This window comes from Hyaena hyaena, unplaced genomic scaffold, assembly GCF_003009895.1.
Source record: "Hyaena hyaena isolate Hyena2069 unplaced genomic scaffold, ASM300989v1 scaffold_138, whole genome shotgun sequence".
Lineage (NCBI taxonomy): Eukaryota > Metazoa > Chordata > Mammalia > Carnivora > Hyaenidae > Hyaena > Hyaena hyaena.
In genome coordinates this window covers 120,100-140,825 of record NW_024080770.1, presented here as the reverse complement: position 1 = coordinate 140,825, position 20,726 = coordinate 120,100, and the positions used below count along the sequence as shown (strand labels likewise).

General features: G+C 52.1%; 2 protein-coding genes and 2 non-coding genes across 7 annotated transcripts in view; 3 read left to right on the top strand and 1 right to left on the bottom strand.

Moving 5' to 3' along the window:
* The first annotated feature begins 1,428 nt into the window (after nt 1–1,428).
* On the top strand, nt 1,429–1,518 carry TRNAY-GUA. Its single transcript is given in 2 exon segments — nt 1,429–1,465; nt 1,483–1,518. It is a non-coding gene; the product is annotated as a tRNA-Tyr (tRNA).
* A 326-nt stretch (nt 1,519–1,844) lies between these two features.
* On the top strand, nt 1,845–1,917 carry TRNAA-AGC. Its single transcript has one exon. It is a non-coding gene; the product is annotated as a tRNA-Ala (tRNA).
* Nucleotides 1,918–2,314: 397 nt separating this feature from the next.
* Nucleotides 2,315–20,246, top strand: AGBL5 (ATP/GTP binding protein like 5). 3 transcript variants are annotated; one of them, XM_039238285.1, is made up of 15 exons: nt 2,315–2,440; nt 3,592–3,854; nt 4,051–4,222; nt 4,542–4,705; nt 5,244–5,421; nt 5,774–5,952; nt 6,363–6,819; nt 7,302–7,471; nt 7,807–7,942; nt 8,606–8,808; nt 9,463–9,665; nt 17,068–17,223; nt 18,277–18,389; nt 19,231–19,361; nt 19,708–20,246. In XM_039238285.1, the coding sequence occupies exons 2-15, from the start codon at nt 3,637–3,639 to the stop codon at nt 19,877–19,879; spliced, it is 2,652 nt and encodes an 883-aa protein (XP_039094216.1). In that variant the 5' UTR covers nt 2,315–2,440; nt 3,592–3,636; the 3' UTR covers nt 19,880–20,246. The 3 variants fall into 3 exon arrangements, with proteins under 3 accessions (XP_039094216.1, XP_039094217.1, XP_039094218.1); XM_039238286.1 differs by lacking the exon at nt 2,315–2,440 and adding an exon at nt 2,658–2,707; XM_039238287.1 differs by lacking the exons at nt 2,315–2,440; nt 19,708–20,246 and adding an exon at nt 18,685–18,731.
* The window catches only part of OST4 (oligosaccharyltransferase complex subunit 4, non-catalytic), a 1,511-nt gene continuing 901 nt past the window's right edge, over nt 20,117–20,726 (bottom strand). For both annotated transcript variants that reach the window (XM_039238288.1, XM_039238289.1), the window contains exon 3: nt 20,117–20,348. The gene's annotated coding sequence lies outside the window, so the exon portion shown is untranslated. The remainder of the gene's footprint in view (nt 20,349–20,726) is intronic.

Below are 20,726 nucleotides of genomic sequence, written 5' to 3'. Positions count from 1 at the left end.
GGAGTGGTGGTGGGGAATGATTACTTAGAGAATAGGATGTTCTAGGGTGATTAAAAAAATAAGTTTTGAAACTAGAGAGAAGTGATAATTTGCATAATACTGTGAATGCACTAAGGGTTACTGAACTGTTCATACCTTAAAACGGTTAATTGTATGTTATGGGAATCTCGTCTTTAAAAACAAACAACAACAACAACAACAAAACCACCACCACCACCACCACAACAAAACCTTCGGTTTACCAGCATCTCCTCCCCTCAAGAAAGAGAGCCAATGGGCACACTAAAGACCGGGCCAAGAAAACTGCCCAAATAAGCAGTTTTGGACACAGCGGTAGCATTTGCAGCAGCAGAATGAAATTAAACTAAGAAATCGGTGGGAAGATGGTAACGTCCTGCTCCGTGGGTGGGCGCAGGGGTGAAAGCCCTGTTGTGCTCAATGACATCAGAGACCTCGGATTTAAAGTGTAAGCTGCAACGGGGCCTGAAACCTTCACGGGACCTGGATTTACCCAGGGCGACCGTGACTCCAGGTAGCCCGGTCCGCAGAGCTGGAAATGGTCCAGGTGTCCCCACACTTGCACTCCGCCAGACCACGAAGCAAGGCTTCATAGGGGAGTTGGATTTTAGGTTCGTTCCAAAGCCCCCAGGAAATTCTAGCGGACAGAGGATTGCAGGCTGGCGGGCCAGGCCCCCGGAAAGAGGAGGGGAGGTGTGGCGAGGTAGGGTCCAGGGGCAGGACCTCGCTCAGGACCCCGCTCCGCGCCCGCGGCCAGTCCCGAATCGCAGGATTTCTGCGCGGCCCGAGGTTCGCTGTCCTGCGCGCAGCGAGCAGCTCTGTGGTTTGTTATGTTTTATGCACCAGCCAGAACGAAAAAATTCTGACAGAATGTTAACTGACCCAAAGAATGTCCTTCACATCCGGAGAGCAGTAGGATTTTACTGGCGTCCCCAAGACACCGAAGGGAAATCTGAAGGAAATAGCGAAAGCAAGCCCTCGGCTTTGCAAACTGCACTTAGGCTTTGCAATTGCAGAGCACATGTGCGTGCCCGCGAAGCACGGGAAATGCTCAAGGTTGCGAGCGGGATCTCAAAGCGTCCGCAATCCTGTAAAAGCCACGGGAGGTGAAGAGGTGTGGGGTTTTTGTTTTGTTTTGTTTTGTTTTGTTTTGTTCTGTTCTGTTTTTAAAACAGAGACATGGAGGGGAAACGTATTGCCCGTTTCCTTTGTCCAGAATTGGGAAGCGGGTCCTTTGCTCGAACTTGTTTCTGCCTTCCTTTGTTTTTGTGCGCCTTGAAGGGGCTCGGCGGGCGAGCTCCTTCATAAAGCGCAGTGGGGAGTTTTCCCCCAAATCTTCTAGATCTTGTCAGGGTAGTATGGCCTCGGTAAGCATTAGGGAGGAATTGGCAGGGGCCAGGAGCAGCGGAGCCTTCGATAGCTCAGTTGGTAGAGCGGAGGACTGTAGTGGTATGAGTTGCGGCAATCCTTAGGTCGCTGGTTCGATTCCGGCTCGAAGGACTTCGTACAATCTTTTTAGCCTCCACTTCCTTCAGTCATCCCATAGGGAGAAAGTTTCGTTGTGGATTTGCACGAGCACGACAGATGTTCGGTGAAACACATATGCAGTACGGAGGCACTGTACAATCCAGTTCTCTTGTGGGTTAAATGCGAAGATATGTTATTACTATTGCTGACGTGTGGTTATTATACGCCTGCTTTTAAAAATCTTGCCCACAATCCCACTGCACACTACTAGATAAATATCTTGAAGTGCGGTCGGTCCTCGGGTCAGCGGCCAGCCTAGAACAGCCTGTAAGGCAAAATGAAAGGAAGCGGCAGCAGGCGGGGGATTAGCTCAAATGGTAGAGCGCTCGCTTAGCATGCGAGAGGTAGCGGGATCGATGCCCGCATCCTCCACTCAGGCTTTTTGCCTCGTGTGTCGGTACCAGAGGATCCCTGAACTGCGAGAGATTCGTGGACCCGGGAAGGTGTTTTGCGATACACAGAGGAGCGCGGTGCGCAATAATTAGCTTCGCACACTGTGATTTTATTTTGCAGGTGAGTCTTCCAGTTTATTTCTTGGTCACTTTGGTCTTCTCCTCCCCCGGGGGGACGGGCCGTTAACCGTCTTCTGAGAAGACCCGGGTGGAACCCTCTGGCCGGATCGGCCCGCCGAGCCCCCAAACGCCACTGGCTCAGGTACCCGCTAACGTGCGAGGGAACCCCTGCGTGCCGACCAATGGCAGCGAGCCTTACTGGGCGGGTAGCCAGCTGTATCCGCGGCCAATAGGCGAGAGACTTCTTGTTTCCTGGCAGAGCGGGGTCCCGGCACCGCGGCGCTCGGGTTTTGCTTGGGTCCTGGGTGGAGGGCCCGGGTGCCGGGGCCCGAGGTGGCGCCTCGCTAACGGGAGAGGGAGCGGGATCGCCGGCCCCGAGAGAGGTGAGGGGCGCTGCGAGGAGCGCGGGCCCCGCCGGCCCCGCCCCCTTCTCAGCCCCTTTCAGCCCGGAGCCCCTCTGGAATGCCACCCCGCCCCTCGGCCCGGCCCGGTCCGGCCGGCCCGCCCCGCCCCGCCCCCCAGCCCCGGCCTCCCCGGCCCCACCCCCACACCTCTCACCCCCCCCCAGTCCCTGCCCCGAGTGTGGGTCAGTGTCGTCCATTCATGCCTCCGAACCCCACCCTGCCGACGGCGAGCTCGGTCAGTGTGAGGTGAGGGTCTGTCAGAGTCGAGGGTTGAGAATCACCCCTTACCCCCTAGTGGGTCTCTACCAGCCACGTTTTTAGGGGTGCTCAGAATACCCATCGCTTACCCACAACGACTGCCAGCGTAGCTTTATTCAGGGACTCCAGTGCTTTACAGGGCGGGAGGGGGCTGGAAACAGACCCATGCCCTACCTGGAACCGAACTACGGTTTTCAGGTGAGCAGGTGGCTTCTGCCTTGTTCCTTTTGACTTGGCAAAGGCCATAGCTTTCCAGTTTTCTTCCATTAATAGGCGTAGGGTAGTAACAAAAAAGGAAGAACTAGCCCTTCCGGAGGGTTCAGGGAAGCAACAGACGGTGCCTGGTCAGTACTTGTGAGGACAGAGGAGTGGAGAGAAGCAGCTGCCCATTGAAAACTTAGAATCTTGGCTCTCGCCGCTGCTCTGCCCTGCTGCAGAGTGGGGAGCCTGTCTAGGAACGAGAGATCCAGGACGGCCCGTTTTGAAAGATGGCCATGTGTCGTGGTGGGTGTACCTGGGCTAGGCTTGGGAAATCTGCCCCCTCCAGTGTTATCCTCTAGTCTTTGGGCTGCAAAGCAATTTGGACTCTAGCATTTTTCAACATAGTTAAGCCACGGAGTACTTCATTTTGGAATAGCTGAGCTGGAGCCAAACGGAGTCCCTTTAGGTCAGTCATAACCCTTTGTGTGGGGATAGAATCCCGTTTTCTCTTAGCCTTTGCTAGAAGGCCACTTCTGCCTTTTCTGAGGTGCAAAGAGCCTCCTGCTTCTTAGGGCACCCCCTAAGAACAGCTTTCGTTTATCAGGAGGTTCCCAAAACACTCGTTTTCATTGTTCTTCCTTCTTCCTGCGCCACCCCCCACCTCGCCCCAGCTCTCAGGGCCAGAGTGGGCAGGAGGATGCTTTCCCGGCCTCACCATGGAGCTGCGCTGCGGGGGACTGCTGTTCAGTTCTCGCTTTGATTCAGGGAACCTAGCCCATGTGGAGAAGGTGGAATCTGCGTCTAGTGAGGGGGAAGGAGCAGCAGGTGGGGGGGCATCAGCCCCCAGCAGCAGCATCGCCTCCTCTCCTGACTATGAGTTCAACGTGTGGACCCGTCCAGACTGTGCTGAAACGGAATTTGAGAATGGGAACAGGTAAGGGGAAACGGCTGGAGGGTCTCACTTAGCAGCCTTACAGTGCATACCACTGGTACCCTTCCTCTCCACCCCCCCTCCCTGCCCCCTCTGTACTGAATAGGCCTTTGCCAGTCTCGCCCGCTCCAGCTGTCCCATGTAGCCTCTCTCCAGCCCTCAGTATATAATGACCAGTTCCTCCTCCTCGGGCCCTCAGGTCATGGTTCTACTTCAGTGTCCGGGGAGGAACTCCAGGGAAACTCATCAAGATCAACATTATGAACATGAATAAGCAAAGCAAGCTGTATTCCCAGGGCATGGCCCCCTTTGTGCGCACGCTGCCCACCCGGCCACGCTGGGAACGCATCCGAGATCGGCCCACCTTTGAGGTAAGTTCTCCATGAGGAGAAAAGGCAGACTTGGGTGCTAAAAGTAGGAGAGGGAAAGGAGAGGGGAGTTCCCCTCGCCACAGAGGAGCAGGCAGGTGGGACACCAGGGTTTTGGTACCGGCTTCCCCTCTAGTGCTGGCTGGAGCCCAGATAAGCCCCTGCCTCGGGAAGCCTACCAGGAGCCGATTGTCACGTGGCAAGTCCCAGAGGGAGGGAAGTCGGGCAGTGTGTTGAGGGTGTAGGGTCAGCTCCTGGGGATCCCGGTAGGAGCTTAGTTCTCACACCAACAGCCCCTCCCTCTTCCTCCTCTGCTCCTCAGATGACAGAGACGCAGTTTGTGTTATCCTTTGTCCACCGTTTCGTGGAGGGCCGTGGGGCCACCACCTTCTTCGCCTTCTGCTACCCCTTCTCCTACAGTGACTGCCAGGATTTGCTAAACCAGCTAGACCAGCGCTTTCTGGAGAACCACCCTACCCATAGCAGGTGCCAACCCCACCCTTAACTCCTTGCCGCTCAGTCCTCGACCAGACAGCACCTCTGGAACTTGCCCCAGGAGCCCCCAACCAAAATGTCACCAGTTGCTTTTCTGTACAGAATGTGGGACTTTGGGTGCCTTTGACAAATATGCTTCTGTGTGACCATGACCTCAGGATACCACCACCTGCATTCTACTCATCCACCTGCCCAGTTCAAGCCTCTTGATATCCGAGCTCCCATCAGTTATCCCGAACTTAGCACTGCCATTGCTCAGCACACCTTTTTTTTCTGTCCCAGCAGAGGGCGATTCTGTGTACAAAGTAATCCATGGTAGAGAGCCATAAACTGGGGAGAAAACAGCGTGTTCCTCCTGTCTTATATTCCACGTTCTAGTAATTCAGTCTCCGCCCAAATCCTCAACCTCATTTAACACCATGAGGGACTATAAGGCCCCAAAGGTTAGAGTGAAAGAGCAGTCTAAAGACTCACCTTTATCCAGGACTTGAGGGACTTCTCCTGGGGATAATGACTTTTATCCCCACAGCCCCCTGGACACCATTTATTACCACCGTGAGATTCTTTGCTATTCTTTGGATGGACTTCGTGTAGATCTGCTAACGATCACTTCCTGCCATGGGCTTCGAGAAGATCGAGAGCCCCGGCTAGAGCAGCTATTTCCGGATACCGGCACTCCTCGACCATTCCGTTTCACAGGCAAGAGGGTAAGTGGGAACAGCATAAAGATAGTACTGTGGCATTTCCTTAGCTCCCGGCCCTGTTGATAGCCTGCGGCCATGTTACCTCTGGGTGTCTTGGCCATGGCCTTAGCCTGCATTTGGAGGCAAGTGTGACTGCTCCCCTCCACTTCCTGGGCCCCTCCCAATATACTGTTAGAATGTCCACACCCTGTATACTATTAGAGGCCCCCCACTGTACTGTTAGAATGCCTGTTCCCCTGTGTACTGTTAGAGTCCCCCCCATATACTGTTAGAGGGCCTGCCCCCCCCCTCAGTGTACTGTTAGAGTGGACCTAGCAAGTAACTGGCCTAATGACCGCTCTCCTCTCCACCTCAGATATTCTTCTTAAGCAGTAGGGTGCACCCTGGGGAGACTCCATCTAGCTTTGTCTTCAATGGCTTTCTGGACTTCATCCTTCGACCTGATGACCCCCGGGCCCAAACCCTTCGTCGCCTCTTTGTCTTTAAGCTGATTCCCATGTTGAACCCTGATGGTGTGGTCCGGGGCCACTACCGGTAAGAAGCCTCCCTGGCCTGTCAGGATTGTTCCAGGCCCTCCATCTCAGTGAAATACTAGCAGCCTCTCCTTTAACTTCTTCTGTATTTCCAATCCTCTGGCACCCGGACAAGGGCAAGCCCATCTCATCGTCCAGTGACAGAGGAGGAACGCGGCACATCTAGCGGCACTCTCTGGAAGGAGTAGAGTTAGAATAACCGCAGTCTGGGTAGAGGGAGCGTGCGTAGCTCTCTGTGGTCGGGGTGACAGCCCACCAAATAGAGGGCCTGTTCTCATTCATTCTTTCCTAGTGCAACCTGGGCCTCTCATTGTATAAGTCAGCCTCCCACAGCCCCCCTTTCATCGACTCTCATGTCGCCTTCACTGGCCCCGCGCTCTGGACTCTGCCTCAGTCTCTATTTTCCTACAGCACAGACTCGCGTGGAGTGAACCTGAACCGTCAGTACCTGAAGCCCGATGCAGTCCTGCACCCAGCCATCTATGGGGCCAAAACTGTGCTTCTCTACCACCATGTGCACTCCAGACTAAACTCCCAGAGTCCCTCCGAGCACCAGCACAGTCCCCGTCTCCCTCCCGATGCTCCCCTCTCTGACCTCGAGAAAACCAACAATATCCAGAACGAAGCTCACCTTGGGCATGCACCTGACAGGGATAACCCTGAAGGCTGGACGCAGACTGAAGCGGCAGAACAGAAGCCCAGCGGCATGTGGATTCTGCCACACCAGTCCGCCGAGGTTGCGCAGCCGGCGGCCGACGCCATCCCCCCACGAGAGAGTGGCGTGGCTTACTATGTGGACCTGCATGGACATGCTTCCAAAAGGGGCTGTTTCATGTACGGAAACAGCTTTAGTGACGAGAGCACCCAGGTAGGAATCCACAGAGTGCCATGTGAGCGTGGGCAACGGTGCAGGTCAGGAGATAAAGGTTAGGCCACGGACAGAGGGAAGGTGGTCTTGTGGTAGGAAGGCCTGTGGCTGCAAGAGGTATTCTCCCTCTTCAGAGGCAAGCTTCAGAGGGCCAAGGGGGGGGTGGCGCTTGGGCTCTGTGTCTGTCTTTACCTCATGACCTTGGAACAAAGGCCAAGCTGTCACCATCGTAGTCTTTATTCTACGGTATGGGATATCAGGGAAATAGGAAAAGTGTGCATTATTGGAGAGAAGTTAAGAGCTTAAAAAGAGATAGAAGTGTACCTGGAAATAACATCAAGCACACAGTAACATTCAAAAAACGCTGGCTATGCTGATGGCTGTAATGGTATCTGCCGTGACCTTAGTCACATGGCCCCCTGCTTGCCCCTTCCTTCTTTCTGTCCGTCTCTCCTGAATTGCCTTGTTTCTCCCTCAAACAGGTGGAAAATATGCTGTATCCAAAGCTCATCTCCTTGAACTCAGCACACTTCGACTTCCAGGGTTGCAATTTCTCAGAGAAGAACATGTATGCCCGAGACCGCAGAGACGGCCAGTCTAAGGAGGGAAGCGGCCGGGTTGCAATCTACAAAGCCTCAGGGATAATCCACAGGTTGGGGGGAAACTGGGATCTAGCTGATGCAGTAACTTCCTTAAAGAAAACCGTACCCAGTCTAAGGTGTTTGAGGAGCAGGGGACGACCCAAGTCTTCTCAAAAGACAGGCTCACCATCAGCATTACTGTCTAGCCTGAGAGGCTGACTTTCTTAGGACTTCTTGGGCACATGACACAGTGCCGAGGTCAATTGCTAGTTCCTAGTGATTAGCACTTTTCTGTTTGTATCCACCCTTTTCCAAGTGATTACTCCTTAGACCACCCAGGTAGTCCTCCATGGTTCTGTCCTGATTTTGTCAGGGCAGGACACTAATAAAGGTCTCTGTGTCTTAGCTACACACTTGAATGCAACTACAACACTGGACGCTCAGTAAACAGCATCCCTGCGGCCTGCCATGACAACGGGCGGGCCAGCCCCCCTCCCCCGCCGGCTTTCCCCTCCAGATACACTGTGGAACTGTTTGAGCAGGTATGAACACGGGATACCTGGGGAAAGGGGGAGCCTCCAAATCTGGAAGGGTCTCCACTCCTGCCAACTAAGGCCCTCTGAAGAGAGGCTTACTACTGTCACCATCTCACTGCTGTGGGTATTTTCCGCAGCTAACATAGGGGCAGGCCCCTGACTCTGATGGTGGGGGGAGACCAAGGAGGCACTCTTTCTGAGTTCACACCGTGGAGAATCCCCAGCGCATCTGAGTCAGAGTCTTTGCCTTTTGAGCTTGTCTTCCTCCTTTTATTGGGTTTGTTCACTCCTGGGCTTAATAGCAGCACCTCTACAGTGGTCTTGAGGACCCCAGGGTCCTAGGGCACACAGGGCAAGTAGACAGAGCTGCAGGTTATAGAAGAGATTGAAACACCTCCTCCTCCTGGGAGCGTCCCTTCCTGGCGCCAGCCAGAAAGCACACTTGCTCTTGCCCATAAAGGATGAGGGTCCCAAAATGAGCACCGGTTTAGGGAACGGCTTTAAATCTGCCGAGATAAACAGTCCTGGCACAAAATGTAGGGTACCTACTGAGGAGATTTGGGGCCCGGCCTCCCCTCCCCTTCCACTGTGCCATGCAGCCCACCCCAGCTCAGCAACCCGGGCTGGAAGGAAGTCCCAGACGCTGAGCCAAACTGGATTATCCCACAGGTGGGCCGCGCTATGGCCATTGCGGCTCTGGACATGGCGGAGTGCAACCCGTGGCCCCGGATTGTGCTGTCGGAGCACAGCAGCCTCACGAACCTCCGCGCCTGGCTGCTGAAGCACGTGCGCACCAGCCGGGGCCTGAGCAGCTCTGCGAACGTGGGCGGCAGCAAGAAGAGAGGCTCTCGAACTCCACCCAAAAGTAACAAGTAAGACCCGCAGGGTGGATGGAGGAAAGGGTAGGTGAGTGCAGCAGGGCTCCAGAGCAAGGAGTTCCCAGGGATTTGTGTTCCTCCCTTCTCCAAAAGGGCCACGTGGTGAGTATTTTCAGAGCAAATTAAAATTGGTAAGATGAGTACACTTTTTGAAAATGGGATCCTCTTCCCTCTTCCCTGGAGCTACAAACTTCTAGGCATCTGAAAACCAGGCCAGGGGATTCCCTGCTCCAGAGCCTGGCACAAAATTAAATATAATTGGTGGGGGAGGGGGGCTGTGTGGGTAGGGGCAGGTCTTGACCTCCAGTGGTTGGGGATGACCAAGGGCTCCAAGGGCCAGCGTCAAGGGAATAAGGAGGGGAATTCACTATGAGCTAAGCTGCCCCGAGACAGCCCCATAGCCCTTAGCGTGTTTTCTGCAGGAGCACGTATATGTGAACAGGGCCTCCCAGGCATTCTAAGATCAGCTGGTGTGTTCCAGGTTAGACACCCCGTCTGTGGACACAGATTCCTCCCCTATGCCTTGCAGTGAGCCCCTGTGCCTTTCCACCCGAGGTGCAGCGGTACTGAGCATGAGAGCCCGGGTAAAGCCTTGGGACACAGCCTCCCTGGCCCAGGGCTCACTGGCACCCGCTTGCTTCCCCACAGCGGCCTGCCGGCCTCCTGCTCCGAAACGCCCTTGAGCCGCGCACGCAGCTTTAGCACCGGCACAGGCGCTGGCAGCCAGCAGAACTCTCCACAGATGAAGAACTCCCCCAGCTTTCCTTTTCATGGCAGTCGGCCCTCAGGGCTGCCAGGCCTGGGCTCTAGCACTCAAAAGGTCAGCCACCGGGTGCTGGGCCCCGTCAGAGGTAAGCCAGTCTGGGAGCCCCTGCAACAGGTGTTCAGTTGTTTGGGGAATTGCTGGGGGAAGTAAGAGCTTGAAGATGCACACTTGGCTGGGACCAAGAGGTGAATCAATAAAATTAGTTTATAGCAGAATCTGCAGCCTCTCCTGCGACCTTGGTGTTCCCTGCGCCATGAGCCCCAGAGCAGTACTGTGTGTGGCACAGGCAGGAGAGTCCTGGACACCTGGGCTTCAGCACGTGCTGGGAAGCAGGGTGATTTACAAGGACAGAACACTAGCCGCGACAGGGCCACACTGAAATGTGGAGCCTCCGAATCAAGAATGGGGTCAGCCAGTCCTGTCAGGAGCAGTATGAGGAACTGTCCTCAGCATGCACACTGCAGCACTGCAGGATGGCGACCCCTCTTCAAGGTCTCTATGGGAGGAAACTGTTCTTGGCTTCAGAGCCTGTTCAGAACATGGTCGCAGAAGGATTCTAAGCCTTCCAGAGAAAAACGGAACAAGTACAGACAGCTTCTGTTTGAGGCTTACAGTACAACAGTCTGGCCCCTTCCAGCCATGGCCACTGCCGCTTACCTTTGCATCAGTACCCCTAGGGTTGGCTTGATGAGACCCTGCCTGATGAGAGAGTGTGGGTTCAAATGTATACCAGAAACAGATGGGCTTTTAGGGAAATAGAAGAGGAAGAGACCATGGAGCCATTCCTTGGGGGTGACTCAGACTTTGGTGGGGAGAGAGTGTTATAGTGCTACTTCCTGAAATACACTAAACCCCAAATCAGTATTGTATGTGGCCTCTGAGCTTGAGACACCCTGCCAGAGTTTGGAGGCTCGTAAGCTGGAACTAAGAGCTCTGCTTAGCTCCAGGCCGCACTCCTCATTAGCGCTCCCTGGTGCAGACCCGCAGCGTGCCCTGGGCGGTGGCTGTGGGCCTCTGACTGCCCTGGCTGGAGCAGCCGCAGCGGGGAGAGCAGTGTCCTTAGCAGCTTTGAGCAGTAAGACGGTTTGTCCCTGGTGAGCAACACACTTGCCCCTGCCTCTATTCCACGTGAGATTCTCCCATTTGGAGAGGATGCTTTTGTACAGTGTATTTGAAGGAGAGCATTAAACTACTAATACTGCCGTGTATTTAAATAGCATTAAACAGTGAACAAAACAGTATCACGTATATATTTCATTTAATCCTCATAAGGACCCTGTTCGGTGGACGGTATTTCCATTTTTCTGATAAGAAAACTGAGGCTGTTTAAAAGTGATTTGTCCAAGAGATCACAGCTATTAGGTGGCGAAGTTATTCACTTACCATTATTCAGACTTCTCTAATTTCTTTTCTTTGTTTCTTTGTTGTTTTTTTTTTTCTTTTTGTCAGCCTCTCCTACCTCTTCACTCATAGCTCCCAGGAAGGGATGTCAGCGCCCTAAATTCCCCTTCCCTGACTACAAAAGAGAAATAGGAAAGAGTCTTCTCTAGGCCCAGGTCCTCACTGGAGGATCCTGAGCAGTTTTTCATCAGTACTTTATTATCGTCCTCAGCCCCCACCCCAATGCAGAGTGCTGTATGAAGCTCCATCAGTGAGAGACATGTATTCTCTTGTCTTTGTTACTTCCCCAAGTAATGAAGAGAAAAGGTACATATTCAGTACTAAGTATTTCCTGGTTGACTGACTTGAAATTTAACAGGGGACACAGGACAGTAAACAACATAAAATCACACTATGTCATAAACACAGGGCACTGGGGGAGCCACCGTCATGGACCACTCAAGAGTAAGTGGCCAAAGAATGTTCAGTTGAGCAATGATTTTGAAGAATGGATTGTGGCGTATGGCTTGACCAGAACATTCCAGAGCTGAGAGTGGTAGCCAGGGTCAGTGCTGCTGTGCAGAGAGGACAAGAAGCAGACAGACCGAGCTGGCGCAAAGGGCCAAGCCCTTCAGCACAGAAATTGGGTGGAGAGAGGTTGGAGGATGAAGTTGAAATGTCTTGAAAACAAAGATGATGAGTTAACTGAGACACAGGATGATTGCGTGCTTCAGAGAATGATGGGAACAGAAGATTTATGCAAGAGTGGCCTGTGAACTGTTGTATGCATTGGACAGGCAGGGGGAGGGGAATCCTCACAGTAACTGATACAGGAGATAACTAATGGCTGTACCAGGTCTGGAATGGAGAGATAAATATGTGCATCGGAAACAGAGGTAGCAGGATTCAGTGATGGTGGAAGAGAGGCAAACTAAGAGTTTCAAGGTTACAACCCAAAGGGAAGAGTCATGGTGATGTTAAGACATTGTTTGGAAGAAAAAGTGTAGAGTTTATCTATTTTAGACATGCTTGGATGTCATGGGCTATCTCTATGGAGATGTCCCGCAGGCAGAAAAAAGAGCCAGCCTGTAGAAAAGGTGGCATCAAGGTTGGATCTAGGCATCATCCATACACAGGTGTGGGTAAAACACGTGAGAAGTGATATCCCCCAGGTACATGAGTTAAGAGGCAGAAAAAAGGAGGTGGCTTAAAGAAGAGACACCCTGGGGACTTGTGTACAACTTGTGACACCTAACAAACTATGTCTCCAAAGTCAAAGTGTTCAGAAGAAGGTTACTAATTATACCAAACAGGAATAATGGAAGGAGGTGAAAGGTCAGAGCGCTGGAATCTTGACTCCAGGTGCTACAGTTTTTGCTGCTTCATCCCCCGGAGTGCCTGAGAGGACTCCAGGCCTGGAGACTAGCCCCGGCTTAGGATGGGGACCTGCAGTGCAGACTGTGGTATTGGGACTTGGCATCTTTAACCAGCCCTCAGAAAAACAGCTTCATTTGTCCAGTTGATCTGTCCTGTAGCTTTGTGCGAGTTCCTGGTTCCGCACATCTGGCTCTTTGGCCCCTGCCACATCCAGGCATACTTTGTCTTTTGAGATAGGAAGAACACAACTCCCATATCTCTAAGATCTAACTATAAAGCTGCTATACTTTCCAAAGCCCAAACTGAGATTGTGATCTGATAAAACATTTCCTTCTTACTTGTAAATTTAGAAGAAACTTCCCCATGTATAAAAATATCACATTTAACTGTATACTTAATTCATGACTATCCTTTACTGGCCAGAACAGAGCAGAAGACTGGGCTTATCCAGAAAATTTCAGAAAAGATCTAGGCAGCCCAGCCAGAAGCTTAAAGCAGAGGTTAGGGAACTAGGCTGGCAGGTTCTATTCTCAAGACTGGAGAATGAACATTTTAGGAGGCCACCAGGCAAGGCAACTCAGGGTGAACAGGAATGCTCCAGAGACAGGACACTACAAGGGCTGCAAGGAGGCTGGACCCCACCCCACCCCCATCCTGTGACCGCAGTGCCAGGAGCTTATTTACCTAGTTCCCCCAGCTGCAAAACACATCCTGAGCAGCACCTTCCCAGTTATGCAGCCAGGTGCCCGGCCAGTGGGCGCAGGACACACAGCAGCAGCTGTTGCTGCAGAGGAAGGCCAGCTCCCGGGAGTAGCTGGTCCAGTGACTGAGTCAGGAAGTAGGAAGTCAAAAGCCTGCAAGATACTGGAGCAAAACAGAGCCTGAAGGAAGTCCTGCTGGGGTGAGGGTGGATAAGTCAACCAGTTTCTCCTGTCGGTCATGCAGGGCACGGGGCTAAGGTGAGGCCGGTGGGGCACCCAGGACTCAGGGCGGGCTGCACCCCAGGCACCTCATCCTAGTCCCGGCCTTGGAGTCAGGCAAGTTCCACCCAGTAACTGAAACACATTCCCTGGCCCTCTGGCCTTCCCGGCAGGACCCTGATGTAAGACAAGGGACAGTGTAAAAACGGAGGCTGTCAGCTGTCCTCCTGCCACGGCCACTGTCCTCCCACCCAGCTCTGGTACCTGCAGTTACTAGAACTCTGTCCTGGCCTCGGCCATGCCATGGCTCAGCCAAAGGCTGCTGCTGGGCAAGTCCAATGGTGAGTAGAGGTTCCTCTGAAAAGTGAGTCAAAGGACAGAGGAAGAATGCCTCCAGCACCATCACTACTTTTACTTTTTTCACTGCAACCAAGTTTTGTGGTAGATTAAAGCCTGGGGGCAGGAAATATTTCCCCACACATCTACTTATTCCCTTAGTACCTTGCATTTATGCAATGATCAGTGAATACTTTTCAAATGGATAAAAGAAGTTGGGAGCTGAATGATGCTTGTCTCGCCTTTTCCCCCCTTAGAGGACATAAATCCGGTCTGCAATCATCACAGGGATTCAGTACGACCTAGGGTGCTCCATGTAGGGACCGTTCAAAGATGCCAAGTCAAATGACTGTTCTTTACATTTTGAGACCTTTAGAATATCCATTCTAACTCCTACACTGGGGAGATCAGTGTGGCTCTACCTCAGACCTCTGCCAGGATTCTCCTACTGCTCCCCAAATGGAATCTACAGTTGATTACCATAAAATACAATCTCACCACCTCTGGAAGCAGAGCTGACTCACATATCACTCTCCCCCCAGCCTCAAGCCACTGTTTCTATAGCTTAGAACCAAGAACTAACAGCTGGGGCTCCTCCCTCAAATCCTTGTCTCAATGGGGACCGAGCAGGCCTGGATTATATGGGGGCAAAAGTCAAAACATGAGAAATGGGGCTGTGTGCTCACATTGCCAAATTTACAGGCAGGCCTGGCCAGGCTTTAAGACAGTCTTTTAAGGGATGCCTGGGTGGCTCAATCAGTTGAGCATTCAACTTGATTTCAGCTCAGGTCACAATCCCAGGGTTGTAGGATTGAGCCCTACATTGGGCTCTGCATTGGGTGTGGAGCCTGCTTGGGATTCTCTTTCCCTCTGCTTGTCCCCCTAACCCTCCCCCAGTGCACATGTGCTCTCTTAAAAAAAAAAAAAAAAATCCTTTAGGTGAAGGTTAAAATGCTATCTTTAGATGCCTTATCCTTTCCATTATTAGGCCTTTCCTACACCAGACTGGTCTCCTATCCTTAAACTCTATTAGGAGCAGAATTCTTGAGTTGTATCCATAGTATCTTTCCCATAATACTTATATTCACACTGACATTTTTTATATCATAAGCCTGTTCTGCTTCATACCTTCCTGAGTGTTACTTGGTTTCTTACTACAACCTAGAAATGTCCTAAAGCCTCTCATTTGCTTTCTTACTTGCTCTCCTTCTTACCTTTCCTGGGGTGGGTGAGGCTTCCTCCTTAACATGATTTCAAAATGCCTCTGTGTAGAGATACTCAAATCATCAAGAACCTATTTCCATCCTTGATCAAGTTCATTTCTGCCTCCTATACACTGTCATCTGGATATCATCTTGATACCAGTGTTTTACTAAAGAATCACTTGATATTAGTGTTTTATTAAAGAATCAGTGTTTTACTAAAGAATACTGGGTTCTACAGTATTTCTAAGACATTGGCAGTAATGATTCAGGCTGACTGTGGCCAGGAGTCTCTGACTTCTGTTCTTTCACTGCGTGTCGCCTCTTTCGTACCCTAAGGTCTGTTTGTTGTTATTGTTTATTATTGACTTATAATTGACGGTCTGGTTAGCTTTGACTCTTGGCTCTAATTGGTACTCTAACTGGTACCCAGCCTCTCAGCAAATGCCTCAAAGCTAGAGTAGCTTCTGTCCTGAAATCTCTCCTTTTCATCTGTTCCTTATTCATGTGTCAATTTTTAAAAACTGAGTTTGGGACTTCCAAAAGTAGTCTTGTCACTGCTGGCTACTGCTCATTATAGCTGGCCAACATTGATTATTGTCACCTACTTCTTGAATTAGAGGTGTTTTCCATCTAATACATGTTGCTTTGTTAGAGGCCAAGTGTCATGCTGGGACCTCCATTGACTTCAGCTCCATGAAGGTTAATAGCTCATTCAGTCTGAGAGCATTTGGCACCCACCATCCCTCTGTGATGAGAAGGACCTGAGAGCCTCCCAACACCATCCAGTCACCATCTGCTCTCAAAACTTGTAGCAGTGAGGCTCTAGCCACAGAGTGGACCAGGAAGAGCTGCCCCACAGGGCAGAGCATATGTCCTTAGACTCAGGGAGATTACTGAGCCAGCCCATGGTCTATGGTGGGTGTCTGCTATTCGGGAAGACAAAACCTTTCCTAAAGTCTCTGGTTTTCTAGGCAGCTTTTTGTAGGCACCAGGATATACAGACTGGAGAAGACAAGGTCCTTACCCTCAAGAGATTCCAATTTCAAGCAGAATATTAGTGAACAATTATTGAGTACCAGGTACCAGGCTTGATCATAGTACTGTACATGTACTAACTTAGTATAGTACATGTACTAACTTAGTAAGGAGACAAAAACCATAAATAATTACTACCCAAGTGAACAAAGGACAATAAAGGGAGAAACAGTCAGTTCTACCTGTCATGTCAAGGAGGCCTCCCAGAGGTGACACTTGAGATGGGACATGTTACGATGTCCCAGGTTTCACTAGAAGAGGAAACAGACACTGCAGAGGAACCACGCAGCTAGCAGCTACAGGGGCTATAGCAGAGGGTGTGAAGGACCAAGTCGGCCTCCTACCAAGGATGGGCAGACTGGAACCACAGTGGGTGGAGCACTGAATGCCACAGTAAAAGGTTGAGGCTTTATCCTTGAAAAGACCTTCAGTATCTCCCCTTGCCTAAGCCAAATGACTTTTGATCAGGTCTACGTTTTGAAGTAATTTCTGGCACCCGTGTGAACACTGCGGTCGTAAAAGGGAACAGATTCAAGCAAGGGCGACAAGTGGGGAATTTTTTTCAAAAGCTTGAATGAGAAAAGCCTATAGCTGGACACTGGCCATGGCAAGGGAGAATGGAGGAATCCAAGCAAAAGCAGAGGCAGAACTGTCCAAGTTTGGTTAAATACACATCGAAATGTGAGGGAGGAGTCAGAAGAGGACACTGTGGTTTCTAGCGCATTTTTCACCAACATAAGGAGAACAAAGGCAAGGATGGGAGATTGGTTTTGCTGGGGTCGTGGAGACTGCCAGGCAGAGATGCCACTGGGCCCCTGGGCTGCAGCTCAGGAGAGAGGGCTCCAGAGCAGCTTGGGAGGGGAGAGTATGCGTGGCAGGAGGGGACCAAGGATAGGATGGGGGAGGGGCACTGGCATTTGGGGGCAGGAAGAGTAGTTGAAGGGAGTGGTTAGAGCTGGGAGCCGCCTGGGGAAGTCGTGTGTCAGAAGCCAGGCTCTGTAACCTCCCTGCCAGAATGAAGGGGCGAGGGAGCAGGGTGGATGCTCAGAGAGGAGGGTGAGGGCTTGCTGTGACTCGGGTAACTGGAATAAACAGCGGAGGTCTTTCCACCCACCTTAGATTTACTTCCAGAGAGGGGTGGCGGTGTGAGGACAAGCGCGAGGGCCAGCAGGGCACTGGAGTGACAGGGCCTCACTTACTTGCCCTTTAATCCCCTTGTGTCCCTTCCCCTCAGAGCCCCGAAGCCAGGACAGGAGACGGCGGCAGCAGCCACTGACGCATCGCCCCACTTCAAGCGGCGTGGCCCCGTCCTCAAATCCTGCCAGTTCTAGCCCAGCAGCCTCACACAGCGTGGGCTCCTGCCTCCTGCCCGGCTCACTCAGCGTATCAGGTCTGTACCCACTGCCACCGAAATCTGGGTTGGCCAGCCTCCTGCCTTCCCTACTACCCAGGGTGAAGACCAGACTCCCTACTAGGCTTAAACCAATCCCTTCAGCTCTTCTTTCTTGACTTGATGCAGAAGGTTAATGCAGGCCTCTCCATACCAGGGGCATCAGTTTTCCTCCTGCATTATCCCAAATCTCTGAAGCACCCATGCCCTTGTACAGGAAGCTGGAAGTTAACGGACATCTTTGTGTAATAAAATAACAGTTACCATTTCTTGAGCACCTACTATGGCAGGGGCTGCTCTAAACACATCATCTCACTTGCGACCCTGAGTGTCAGCTCCCGATTCAAGCTTCCTGACTCCAGGAACTGGGCAACAACGGACAAAACTGAAGGACAAAAAAAGACCGAGGCCCTTCGCCTGTCATCACGGCAAATACCGTGTGACCATACCATCCACATAAAACTTTAGGCTGCCTGCTCTCCTTTTAAGTCATACACCCAGCTGTGTACAGGACTGGATGGAATGATTCCCAAGACTCCAGTCCAACATCTTCTAACTCTCTCAGAGCCCACTACTCCCAACCTGTTAACTCTCTTCAATGGGTAGCCCTCAAGCCACCAGCCTTGGGTACTGCCTTGATCCTTAACACTTACTCATTTGGACAGGAGCAGCCCTGAAGTCTGCAAATTCATAGAGTAGTTTAGCTTGATGGGCTGTGTTTCCAGTTGCAAGCTGCTACTCCACCCCTTGGACCAGACTAGAGCCTGCCGTGCTCCTCACCCAGGGGCCGTTTTACCCACTAGGGAACATGTGGCAAGGTCTGGAGACATTTTTGGTTGTTACAATGGGGAGGGGACAGAGGAAGAAATGCCATCTAGTAGGTAGAGGCCAGGAATGCTATTAACCATTCTGCAATGCACAAGACAGGCCCCCACAACAGAGAATCATCCAGCCCAAAATATCAATATTGCTAATACTGAGAAACCCTCTGCTAAAGGAAGTTACCTCTTCTTCTCCGTGGCCCTCTACCCTGATACCAGTTTTGTTTCCTAGGGAGCAGCTGCTCACTCCTGTCCTCAGGGGACAAGCCAGAGGCTGTCATGGTGATTGGGAAAGGGCTGCTAGGGTCTGGACCTCGGATCCCCTGTATCAGGACACGACTGCAGGTAGCATTTTGAGGTCTTCCCCAAACCCCAGTGTAACAACTCTGGCAGAGGCCAGCACAGCGCTGTTCATCGGGGTAGTGGGAGGGAAACTGCTCAGCACTGCTTTACAGCCTCCCCACAGCGGTATCAGAGCTGCTCTGGTGCCCGAGCGCCTGTCTGTCCAGTACCCCCAGCCCTTCAGCCAGGATTCTTGCTTGCTTCCAATCCGCATCCCTGCCAGATCTCCCCCAACCTCAGCCTGCTAGCTTTGGCATTGCCTGCCCCTGCCCTTAGCTTCTCCTCTCTTTCTGCCCAGACCTGCCCGAGGAGAGTTCCCGCCAGGAGGGGTCCCGGATTCCCCAGGTAACACATCTGGTTGCTGCTCCTAAGAACAGCTGTGCCACCAACTCCCGATTCAGTCCAGAGTGCTCATGTTAAACTGGCCGCAGCTGGGCACAGACAAGAGAGTGGATGCGTGAGGCCTAAGCTGCCCTGGCAGGCACTGAGGCACAGAAGGCTCTGAGAGAGACCCACCAGCTCTCCAACCTCTTTCCAAACACTGCCTCTCTATTCAGCCAGATGTGAGCCATGATACAGCCTCGGAGGTGAACTGCTAGATCCTTGGGCCTCACCTAGTCAAGCAGGACTTAAGAGTGTATAGTCATAAACCAAACCCAAGAGTTCTCTAGCTATGATCCTGCCTTACCCTCTCAGCTAGGGACAGTGCCCAGAAATTCAAGGTCGCCATACCGGTGTTGACCCCTGTACTACACTCTTCTGCACGGAAAGTCTAGAAGCAAAACCAAAAGCAAAAAACTTAATGGAAGAATCCAGCCTCTCAGCCCACCCCCTGTCCACACAGGCTAGGCCCAGGTTGGGCCAGGGCTCACCGCCGACTTGCAGAGGGATGAGAGGCTCTTCGGGCCCCACATCCCCTATACCCTGGACCAGGGAGAGCAGTGAGCCGGAGCCGGGACCCAGCTCTGCACCAGGGTGAGCACCCGGGTCCAGTCCCTCACCCTACCTCTCACTTCTATCCCTTCCTTCCCATTTCTGCCATTCAGGATCATTTTCTTCCTTCCTTACTTCCTCTGACCTCCAAAAGACTAAAGGTACTTTCAATAAGAATCTAGTCCCTGATTTTTTTCCCATCATGACCTCAGTGTTTGTTGACAAGAAAACAACTCCTTGTTAGGGCCTAAGGCCCAGGAGCCGGCTTGTTCCAGCATCAGCCCACCTATCGTTAGCCATCTCCCCTCTTGCATGTCCAGCCTGTCAGACAGACTAGAAGAGGGGCAGAGTTTTCACAAGCCTGATTCCTGTCTCTTCTCTGTTGCAGGCTGCCTCAGGCCGGGCCCCCACGGCCCCACTCTGCCCCTGCCTTTTCTCCTATTTCCTGTAGTCTGTCTGACTCCCAGTCCCGGATATGTTACAGCGGGGGGCCCTTGGGCCAACCTGAGGTTTGTTTTGTCTCTAAATCACCCCCACTCACTGTTTCTCCCCGGGTCTGATGCCTCCATCTTCATGCCCAGGACACAGCCCCAAGACGGGGTACACAGTGAGAAACGTGTTAGCCCCTTCCCTCAGCTGTGGCTTCCATGTGACAACCGTAAGGCCTGTGTGAATGAACACTGAATACCAGCCACACTGTTCTGAGGCATCGCAGAGCATCACCCTGAGACAGGACAGAGCAGAAACCTGCTACCCCGTCCCTCCCTCCACAGCACAAGATTTGGGGACCACAAAAATATATATCTATATTTTTATATTGGGGGGAGGGAGTAGAAAAGAAAGCCCCTATACTGGGCCCTACTCAGTGGCAGCTTCTTGTTCCATAGTTAAGGAAGACTTTGAGGAAATAAAAGTTGTTTGGAAAAATCCAGGTGTAGTTGCTTTGTATGTTGTGATGGGTAGAGGGATGAAGTGAAGTGTGAAGGCCCCTCACACCCTCCATCTTGCCTCAGACTATGTCCTGGAACCCTAGAAAAGAGGGGGAAAGACCCGAGGTAAGGAAAATGCTGCAGCTTTCCTCTGGGGAAATCCTTCAGGCATCAATTCCCATCCAACCTGTTCCCCCTTTACATTTTTGACAAACACTTAAGGTCCCCCACCCCGTCCCACTTCACCTTTCTTGTCTAGGACTTGGGTCTACAGGAGCCAACCCCTAACTCAGTGCCTCTTGCCCCCAAATTCTACATCTTTACAACCCCTCCCCGCCCGCCCCCCCCCCCCCCCCCCCACAGCTGTGACTTGTTACTTGAGAAGTCACTATCAGAACAGGGACCTTAATACTGAGCCTAAGTCCGGAAGAGAATCTGGAAAATCTCCACAACTTGGCTGGCAGAAAAGAGGATCTTG